Genomic DNA, 11402 nt, shown 5'->3' on the forward strand with positions numbered 1-11402 from the left:
TTCAGAGTGCCAGCCAGACAGAAGCGCTTATCGCACAAGCTCTCCCCCATGCACATCCACTCGTGCGCTGCCGCTCCCTGGTGCTGTGGTCAGCGCGGTTACACATGCGTGCTTTCAGGGTGTGTTTGGTGCCCAGGCATGTCCACACGTGGCTCTGCTGCTTAGAGCTGTGGCTGCGGCGAGTGCAGATGTGGGCCTTGATCCGATGCCACTGCACGTGCTGCTGGAGGATCCATTTCTTCTGGAAGCTCTTGTCACACATGCCACTAATGTAGCTGGACAGACGTGGTGGCCTGGGTGGGAAGTCCAAGGTCCTCCTTAGCTGTGGCGGTGACAGTAAAGTTTTCCTTTCTTGTCTTGTCTACGTCAGGTAGTGTTTCTGGTCACTTCGGGATTGCGTAACATGATGTGACAAACGGTGAGGGCAGAATTGACCAGTGAGCAGCCGAGAGAACAGTCTCAGGCCAGATTATTGCAGGCTACATATACAGTTGGCTTCAAAACAACAATAACCAATCACAAGGCTGAAAGACCCCAAAAGAATCTGTTGTCTTTATTTAGTTAAAACCATTTTCAGAGCCAATCTAACAGCTTCTGCCCTTCTTTTGTGATGTTCCAGTGTTAGCTAGGTGTCCAGCACACAGCCTTGTTTTGTTTGCTGATTACATTGTCCTTATGACCCAGGAGGACACTGAACACTGTGGATCACCAGAGACTATCTCTGCCTGAGAAGAAACTAAGACTCTTCTCAGGTTTAAAGGTTTAAAAGTTATTGTTATTATTCAAAATGGTAAAAAGTGCCATGAGCACAAGTGTTTGCTGTTGGAAAACCACACTATGGTTAACAGACTGATCTTCTAGAGACTTCTACTTGAGCCAAATGCTAAAAGCAAACATTATCTTACAGAGACACTTATGACAAAGACCATTAGTTGAGTGACAGTGAGCACCACAGTCTACCCTGTACATGGCTTTATGCTTCTAATCCTATGATGATTGTCTGTAATACAAAATTATATTTATTGCTAATAAGGATCAGTATACCTGTCAAAGACAGCTATTAATTAATTCCATCTGAATGCAATCGCTAGTGATATAGGGCATACATTTCGCTGTTTACAGTGCGTGCTAGGGCAGCCATTTTCTGTCTCAGAGTGGGAGGGGCCTGGTCTGCATTCACGTCAGCGTGACATCATTCGGACAAACTCTGTGGACAAAGAGAGAAAAGAAGCAGGAAAGAGGACAAAGTGTCCAGCAGTGTGTCAAGACCTCCTGACAATATTTACTCACTCACTGCATCACTTACCATAAATGTGGCAGTATTTTTCTTCAGTCTGTCTAACCTCCCTCCTCGCCCCCTTTGTTAACCCCCCTTACCCTCGAAGTCAACCAGGCCGTCCCCATTGAGGTCCACGTCCTTCAGGATCTCGTCGATCTCCCTGTGGTTCAGATGCTCTCCCATCAGCTTCTTCATGGCTTCCCTCAGTTCGGTTAGGCTAATCTGTCCGTCACCATTGGAGTCAAACTGAGAGCGGGGCAAGTATAGAAGGAGGAGGAATCAAAATGAGAGGGGCAGTGGCGGAAGGACAGAGACACCCAAAAAAGCATTAGTTTGAGACAGAAAAAACACTGATTAACACTTGTAGCAATGGGTCCCCAAACTGAGCCTTCTTTAATCCGCACCTCCCTGAAGGCATCCCTCAGCTCCTTCACCCCGATCATGTCTGCAGTCTCTGCCAGCATCTTGGGCCCCATCAATTCCACAAAGTCCTCAAAATCCACTCTGCCGCCACCTACAGGAGAGTAGGTGTTCATATGCTCTTTAACTCAGCACCTGGGACCTTCAACTAATGCTGACATCTTGCTTGAATAAACTGGGTTTAAAGTCACCACCACCAAAGTGCCAGGTGAGGGACTCACAGATCTGTTGGCTCAACTCGATGAGCTCCATCTCCGTTGGCATGTAGCCCATGGTCCTCATACACTCTCCCAGGTCTTTACAGCTGATAAATCCATCCCTGTCCTTGTCAAACTCCCTGAAGGCCTCCTTCAGCTCTGTGCCAAGGCAGAGACGGTGTGTGGGCTTTCTGAGGATGTGAGGAGGAACACTAGGGGGCACTCATGCAGCATTTCTGACAGTCACTGAGCATAATGCACTAGTGTTTGTAGTACCTTCGATTTCCTCTGGCCGCAAATCTCTGTCCTTCAGTGATTGAGGTTGCAGTGGGAGAGCAAGAGATTCATGAATATACAGGAATTTAGGAAGTTAGGCAGCTTTATAAACAGAAACAGGGAGGATTAGCATGAATATACAGACTCTGAGACAGACTGAGGTCACATTGAGGCTCAGGATTGCTGAGGGCACAGCTGACTATGATGGCTACATTCTGACAGCAGGTGGTGTTGTGGTTAACGCACTGGATATCTTACTCAGCAAGAAAAGCTTTATGTCCCTGCCACTCCATGATTAATCCATGTGTACAGATGGGTGCAGTGTGAACTCAGGATTGGTGTGACGCATTGTGTAGAGCTGCAGCATCCTGGCTGCGGCTCCTGGCAGAATCGGGCAGGTCCTGCCACACACAGACATATATACACACAGAAGCATACGGTGTCCTCCTCATGGTCATCTTGATGCTGGGAACTGGTGCATGGGGGTCATATGACTCTGGTCATGTGACGACGAGGGAGGTGTATGGCAGCGCTGTCAGGCCAATGGACAACACTCACAAAGTTCTCAGTCAAAACAAGATCTGCATTTCAACAGTTACATATTTAGTTTAAAAAGCGCAGTCAGTGTCTTTGAGAGTGCATACGTACGAGTTGAGCCTGGGCGAGTCCCTGTCTGAGGAAGATGCAGGCAGGACCCACTATGTGGTGCAGCATGGTGCAGTTGTGGACCAGCATGCTCAGTGGGTCGTCAAACTCCTGTTCATTCCCTGAATCTGCTAGGGTGAGGTCCTCCCCATGCAGATGGGCCCCTGTCCAGGCCTGGGGTCCTCCCCTACCCTGAAGGAAGGCTGCAGCCAGAGGGGCTCCACTCCCATCCATGGCGGCAGCCCCCTTTGAGGCCAAAACAGGTAGGTTAATACATGCCTACCTAGAGAAGTGCATGAGTTGATATGCAAGCAGAGCAGCTCATATTGCAGACCCCCTGCGTAAATAATGCTCATACTACAGACACCCTGTATAAATAACAGAGGTGGACATTTCAGGTCAGGTCAGGTTGGCGCACCCACCACACAGCAAAACTCATCAGGATCCCGGCCGGTGATCCCCCAGGCAGATACACGGTCCAGTCCCACCCTCCGGAAATGGCCCCTTAGCCTGTTCCAACCACTTGGGTCCTCAGTAATGAGGATCCTGCGAGCCAGATCACCCTCAGGGAAACGCACCACATGGCCGTAGTGCCGTAACTGACGCTCCCTCACAATGCAGGTAATGTGCCTCATTCAGGACGACGGTAGCAACCGCTCATTCGACACAAAGTCAAACCAGTGGTACCCAATGATTCTCCGAAGGAGTCCAGTCTTCGTCTCAGCTCAATCGATAGCGTCCATGTCTCACAGCCATACAGCAAGACAGGGAGCACCAGGACTCTATTGACATGGACTATCATCCTCTTACAAAGATATCGGGAGCGCCACACACCCCTTTTCCAGCGACCTCATGACCCCCATGCTCTTCCAATCCATCTGCTGACTTCATAGGAAGAATCACCAGAGACATGAATATCACTGCTGATGTTGGTAAATCTCTTGACAAGGTCGACATTCTCCCCACAGACAGACACACTACTGATGGCTGTGCCCAAGAAGTCATTAAATGCCTGGATCTTGGTCTTTATCCAGGACACCCGCAATCTCAGACACTCAGACTCCTCTCTTAGTCTCTTGAGAGCCCCAATCAGAGCCTCCATTGACTCCGCTAAGATCATGGCATCGTTGGCAAAGTCAAGATCAGTAAATCTTTCTTCACCGATGGATGCCCCACAATAATATCCAGGGTGCCCTGTGAAATGAAACACCTCCTTCTGGGAACACAGCCATTGGCAACCTTCAGGGTCTTATCATGGAAGGTCTCCCACATCACATTAGAGTCAGAAGTCGCACCCAAGTCTGCAAGTTCCTCACAAAGACTGCATGCAAACTCATCAGAAACAGCTTGATCTTGGAGTCTAGCCAAGTCCAGCCTCATTCTCCTAGTAGGTGGTAGCCTACTGGATCTAAGCTGAATCTACAGAGTAGCAACAACAAGTCTGTGGTCAGAATTCACAAACTGGACACTTCTGTAGACCCTGCAGTTCTGCAGGAGCCTTCAGCGTCTGCCCATGAGGATGTGATTGATCTCCTTCGGTGCACCACCAGTATTTGAGTACCAAGTTCAACGATGCGGCTCAGGGTGTTGGAACCAGTATTCAGCGACCTGCAGCCCCTTACGTTTCAACCCTTCAACCACCGAGTGAAATGTCTCCCTCAACGAGACATCACTCACCGCAGTTGGAGCATACACTGAGACAACAGACAAGACACCCAATGAGTGCCTTAGCCTGAGTCTCATAATACGCTCATTGAAAGGAGTGATATCAGACACCATTGGAAGGAGCCAATCTGCTAGAGTAACAGCTACTCGCCAAGTGTGGCAGACATCAGACCGACCAGATCAAAAGTAGGTATACCCACCTACAGAGATCTGACCACTCCCCCGGCTGCAAACCTCAGAGAGTGCTGCCACCGAAATGCAGAGTTTACTAAACTCCCCCAACAGCAGAGCAAGATGTTTCACGTGCCTACCCGGATGGGTCACCTCAAACTGGGACCCAAGTGCTGCCATGCAGCAGGTGATGCCTCAGCACCACACCAGCCCCGATCCCCAACAGGCTTGACCCTATTAGCTGTCTGACGGTTTCGACTTGTTCTGGGATGAGGCTCCTGAAGGCTTTCCCCCATCCCCTTCATGGTGTGTGCATCATTTCTGCGGGTGGCTGCAGCAGAGCCACTCCCGCGGAGAGCAGAAGAGTATCTAGCTTGTTCAGATCGAGCAATTGTGAGTTGTTTTACAGTGGCTGGAGTGCCAGTCCTGCCACCAACCCCCAAAAAATTGTATTCCCTGTAAGTTGGAGGACCGCTTGCGGGGCCAGATGCAGTTTAACGTCATACCCAGGACAGTTGAGAACTCTGTGACTGTGACTCTTTATGCTCAACTGGTTGGTTGAAACAAAATCCTGGTTTGGATTTTTACTTTCTGGACCTTAAATGGCCATCTCTGGAAAATAATGCTCTTACTGCAGACATCCTTTATAAATAACACTTATCCTGCAGATCCTCTATGTAAATACCCCTCATACTGCAGACCCTCTATTTAAATATGCCTTATACTGCAGAACCCCCAGCGTAAAGCTCTGGAGGCAGATTTGCCGGGTGGCTCCTGTCAGATGTACCATGGCTGAAGCTCATTTCAGCAATGGTGATAATCCAGACGGACAGGGATAAAGTTATTCCTGCATTTGGCAGGAGTGCCCCCACAGTGTGAGGCTGGTGATGCGGATTCATGCAGCTGACTGCTGCTGCTCATGTCTGCCTGCCTCTCTGAACAGCTGATTTGTAGTGCATAAAGCCATCATGTGGTTTGTGCCTGCATGTGCTCAGGTCGTCTCTTTTCGATGTTTCTGATGCTAACTGCTCAACCAGTCTAATTATTCTCATTCTTTTGTTTTGCATGGACGGACCACAGATGCCCTCTGTGTTGAGCGATACTCTCTCACTGACTCCTAACAGGAGTTAATTCCCCTGACCTTGGTAATTCAGATTTCTCTTATTTGTGTGAGAATCTCTTCTGTCAGGACTGGTTTGTATCAGGTTCTGGCTTAGGGTGAGATATAAGTTAAGTAAAGCGCCAAAGAAAGAACTCAACACAGTGACTTCAAAACTGTCATGCCCGCACAGGCACATGGACACCAGAAACAGCAGCAGGCATCTGTTGTGCTGTATGGACAAGTGAACCTCTACGTTCACACGACGAGGAACGGCTGCGTGGGACCTGCTGCCTTCTCTGCTGCTGTCAGAATGTCAATCTTACCTTGTTCGTTTTGCTCCTCTTTGTTGGTTTTGTTATATTTCCCATCCTCCTCTGGTTTCTGCCTTTATCTCCCCCTGTCTCCCTCACTCCCTTCCTCTTCTTGTTGTCCAGTCTTTCTGTCCACTCCTGTTACATAAACTTGGCGGTGTTAGAATTTGCTGTAAATGTGACCATTTCTGCCCATCCAGGAAATGGCAGATGAGATGACAGGTGAGATACAGCAGGTGATACTAATGACTGCAGCGGATCTTCAGGTCTTCAAAATGACAGCATTGATGCCTGATATCATGTTTTCCAGATATCAAGTGCAGCTGTAGAAAGTTTCTAAATTGGACTGTAATACAGTAGTAAGTTTAATGATGCCCTGTGCATCTGTCGGCTCCGTATATTCTTGTTTGGTCTCTTTCACGATCACTCCATCCATCCCTCTTTAATCCCTCCCTCACTTTTACAGTGCAAATGACCAGCAATAGAAGAGAGAGAGAAATAGAGTGACAGCGGATTTGGGAGGAGAAACACTAAAAAGCCCTTTAATCCCTGGAATTTCAGATTAAAGAAAAGGGAGAAAGTTGGACTGCAAGACTGTGACAGTGAGCTGTACACATCCTGTCTGTCAGCCTGCATCAGTGAGCTGTACACATCCTGTCTGTCAGCCTGCATCAGTGAGCTGTACACATCCTGTCTGTCAGACTGTCACAGTGAGCTGTACACATTCTGTCTGTCTGACTGTCACAGTGAGCTGTACACATTCTGTCTGCCTGACTATCACAGTGAGCTGTACACATTCTGTCTGTCTGACTGTCACAGTGAGCTGTACACATCCTATATGTAAGACTGTCACAGTGAGCTGTACACATTCTGTCTGTCTGACTGTCACAGTGAGCTGTACACATCCGGTCTGTCAGACTATCACAGTGAGCTGTACACATTCTGTCTGTCAGGCTGTGACAGTGAGCTGTGCACATCCTATATGTAAGACTGTCACAGAGAGCTGTACACATCCTGTCTGTCAGCCTGTATCAGTGAGCTGTACACATCCGGTCTGTCAGACTGTCACAGTGAGCTGTACACATCCTGTCTATCAGCCTGTATCAGTGAGCTGTACACATCCGGTCTGTCAGACTGTCACAGTGAGCTGTACACATCCTGTCTGTCAGACTGTTAAGGTGAACCAGTCAGCCCTGTACAGTACCAGCCTTCCTGCCCAACAGCATAGGTTTCATTTGAGGTGATATAATAATTGAAAGACAAAGCTCTATTTTATATGATGGGTGAATGAATCCAAAATAAATACTGGGGGGTACACGTCCCACTTCCCTATGCCCTGTGGTTCCTATGTGCTTGCCCCTGCCCAACTTGCTGATTTCCCTTGTGTAGTCTTTCATAATGCTCCGTCAGCAGATGATAGCATAGATATGCTATGGAACATTCCCAGTGGTTTGCTGCACCCATTAAAAGATAGCCACACTTTGTTACACTGGTTAGATTGCACTGGTAGTGGTGTGTGCTGCAGTACCTGCAAATGACCACAAGATGACAGCCTGACACAGTCCAGCTGTACTTGGACACTTCTGTAAATGCTTAATTAGATACGCAGATAGAAGCCTTTCAAAAGTGCTCAGTTGGAGAAGATTACTTCATAAAGGTAGCATAATGACTGAAGCACACAAGCGTCTGCAGATCAATCAATTTATTTTTATATAGTGCTTTTTCACAACATTACATTGTCTCAAAGCACTTTACATTATCCCTGCTTAAAGCCCAAAGTCCACAGTGAGCAAGCCTGAGGCGACAGTGACAAGAAAAAACTCCCTAGATGGAAGAAACCTTGGGAGGATCCAGACTCAAAGAGGAAGCCCAACCTCCAGGGGAAGGGGAATAGAGCTGTGTCACTCCAGCATACCTGTCTGTGTCTCTCCCTCAAAGCCCTATCAGCTGGCCTGTCTGTCTCTCTCCCTCAGAGCCCTATCGACTGGCCTGTCTTTGTCTCTACCTCAGAGCCCTATCAGCCGGCCTGTCTGTGTCTCTCCCTCAGAGCCCTATTGGTCTGCCTGTCTGTCTCTCTCCCTCAGATCCCTACCGCTTGGCCTGTGTGTGTCTCTTCCTCAGAGCCCTATCAGCCGGCCTGTCTGTGTCTCTCCCTCAGAGCCCTATCGACTGGCCTGTCTTTGTCTCTACCTCAGAGCCCTATCAGCCGGCCTGTCTGTGTCTCTCCCTCAGAGCCCTATTGGTCTGCCTGTCTGTCTCTCTCCCTCAGATCCCTACTGCTTGGCCTGTGTGTGTCTCTTCCTCAGAGCCCTATCAGCCGGCCTGTCTGTGTCTCTCCCTCAGAGCCCTATTGGTCTGCCTGTCTGTCTCTCTCCCTCAGATCCCTACCGGTTGGCCTGTGTGTGTCTCTTCCTCAGAGCCCTATCAGCTGGCCTGTCTGTCTCTCTCCCTCAGAGCCCTATCAGCCGGCCTGTCTGTGTTTCTCCCTCAGAGGGCTGTTGGTGAGCCTGACTGTATCTCTCCATTAGAGTCCTATCCATCGGTCTGTCTGTGTCTCTACCTCACAGCCCTATCAGTTGGTCTGTCTGTAATGGATTAACCTAGTCAGAGTATAGTGACTGCAGAATTGTTTGACAGACAGGACACTTAATACCCTTTTAATTGTCTTCATTGGGCCTCTCTGGCTTGGTGAAAAGCCAGGAGCTGCACTCCAGTGACATTTCTGCTAACATCATTTAGTAAATGTGAGGTATTCAGTTACATGTAATTTATTTTTTCCAAATCAATGTAGATTTTTTTGTTCTTTTTAGGAGAAAGCAGGATCAGATGACCCCAGGAGTATTCATTCACTCACCACTCTGCAGTTACAGCCATTTCAGCCTCTGGTTCAGACTGCAGTGCTTTAAACACCACACCCCTGCTGTTTTCCTCATGACAGCATAGCACTCAGGCACAGAATGCAGTACACTAACCACCAAGCCACACCCTTACACACCTACCTGACCAAATACAGAGGCGATGATGTGCCTGAACTGCCTCTTCTCCTTGTCATCGCCTCCCCTAGGGGCAGAGGACAGGCTCTGGGTTTTGCTGCGGGGACGTCTCTTGTTGCCTCCACCTCTGCCTTCGACACTCATGCTGGAACAGCTGCTCCACCTTCGTTGCTGCTCGTTCTTGTGCTTCATAAATGGCTGAGACGTTAAGAGAAAGTCTCACTGACATGCTAACTGACCTAACATCACATGCCAACTTATATGTCATCACATACCAACTGACATGTCATCATATGCTGACATGCCACCACATGCTAATTTACATGCAATCACATGCTAACTGACATGCCATCATATGCTAACTGACATGCAATCACATGCTAACTGACATGCCATGATATGCTAACTAACATGCAATCATATGTTAACTGACATGCAATCACATGCTAACTGACATGCCATCATATGCTAACTGACATGCAATCACATGCTAACTGACATGCCATCATATGCTAACTAACATGCAATCACATGCTAACTAACATGCCATCACATGCTAACTGACATGCCATCATATGCTAACTGACATGCAATCACATGCTAACTGACATGCCATCACATGCTAACTGGCTTGCTACCTTACTCAATGCCAAACTCACACATGGACCCCAGCATATCAGTTGGCGACAGACACAAGCTCGCTCACACTCACAGAAGTAAAGATGAAGATTCTCAGGTGCTGGGCTAACAGAGACCCAACCATCTCCTTTTCATTCACCATAAAGACAGTGACACATGCAAAGGCTCACCCGTTAACTGCTGATCTGAACAGGCAGAGAGATATCGCCAGTTTACACACACCATCTCACCTGTTTAACTGCCTTGTTTGAATCCTGTGGTCTGTCCATCCCGTTCACAGCCAGTTCTGCTAGAGCATCTATCCACGTCGGTCACATACACGCTGTCCTTTCCCTCTCCCTCTCCCCCCTCAGCTGCTCTCCCTCCCACGCTCAGTCTCTTCTTCCTCTCTGCCCATTAAAAGATGCTAATTCCAAAACCACGCAAAAGCGATGTACTGAGAGAATGTTTACTTATATATACAAAAAAACTTGAAGTGAAATGTTAAATGAATAAAAACAGAAAATGGAACAGATGGATTAACTGTGTATACTCTACGTGTGCTGCCTACATATAATAAGTCAACTATGAGTGACAAACACCAGAGAGAGGTGCCTGACAAAAGCTGTCCGCACACTAAGAGTGCTGGAAAATTCTTCACCTCCTCCTTCTTAATAAGGAGGTAGTGGACAGGGATCCTCTGACTGGGTCATTGGGAGTTAGTTGGATCACAGTGAATTCCACCCAATGTATTATTCACTTCTTAGGCCCTCTGGGCTGCTCATCACTATCACACTCCTCATCTCCACCGCACTCCTCATTGCACACCTGGCTCCTTATTGTCTACCCACAATGCTCCTCATTGCCACCAGGCTTCTCATTTTTTGCCCTCTGGGCTCCTAATCGCCACCAGGTTCTTCATTGTCTGCCCACTGCGCTCCTCATTGTCTGCCCACTGCGCTCCTCATTGCCACCATGCTCCTCATTGTCTGCCCACTGCGCTCCTCAATGCCACCATGCTCCTCATTGTCTGCCCACTGCGCTCCTCAATGCCACCATGCTCCTCATTGTCTGCCCACTGCGCTCCTCATTGCCACCATGCTCCTCATTGTCTGCCCACTGCGCTCCTCATTGCCACCATGCTCCTCATTGTCTGCCCACTGCGCTCCTCAATGCCACCATGCTCCTCATTGTCTGCCCACTGCGCTCCTCATTGCCACCATGCTCCTCATTGTCTGCCCACTGCGCTCCTCATTGCCAGTGCTCTCTTCATTGCCATTGTACTCCTCATCACCACCGTGGTCCTCATCACCGCTGCACTCCTCATCACCACTGTAGCATGCCCCTAATTTCTGTCCCAGTACACTTGTCATCGCTACCTCCCCCCTTCATTAATCCCCTGCTTCCTGTTTTTTTTGGTCCCCAATCCTCTTAGCGACATCCATTTCTATTGTTCCCTTATCATCTCTCATGGCCAGCAACCCCCCTTCGGTCCCCGGCCCCCCAGCAGGTTTTCAGGCTGTATAAGGGGTCAAAGCCTGCTTGGCACAGATTAAAATAATCACAGGGATGAGCTTGTTGCTGGTCGGATTACACTTTTACATGCACACTCTCTAATAAATTAAAAAATAAGAGGAAAAGATTAAAAAAATATATATATTAAAGTTCCCCCCTTTGATAAAACACAGTGTGAGAAAGAAAAGCTAAAAATGAATGCAGTGAACA

General features: G+C 48.3%; 1 protein-coding gene across 1 annotated transcript; it reads right to left on the minus strand.

The window, feature by feature from the left end:
• Positions 1–530: 530 nt before the first annotated feature.
• Positions 531–10032, minus strand: LOC111861069 (calcium-binding protein 1-like). The gene is made up of 9 exons (XM_023845379.2): positions 9929–10032; positions 9066–9257; positions 6079–6204; positions 2821–3063; positions 2173–2203; positions 1921–2055; positions 1684–1793; positions 1378–1525; positions 531–1207 (listed from the first exon to the last, which is right to left on the minus strand). Exons 1-9 carry the CDS (start codon positions 9965–9967, stop codon positions 1182–1184), a joined length of 1050 nt encoding a protein of 349 aa, XP_023701147.2. The 5' UTR covers positions 9968–10032; the 3' UTR covers positions 531–1181.
• Positions 10033–11402: the final 1370 nt, after the last annotated feature.

The sequence above is a fragment of the Paramormyrops kingsleyae genome, chromosome 25, assembly GCF_048594095.1.
Source record: "Paramormyrops kingsleyae isolate MSU_618 chromosome 25, PKINGS_0.4, whole genome shotgun sequence".
Lineage (NCBI taxonomy): Eukaryota > Metazoa > Chordata > Actinopteri > Osteoglossiformes > Mormyridae > Paramormyrops > Paramormyrops kingsleyae.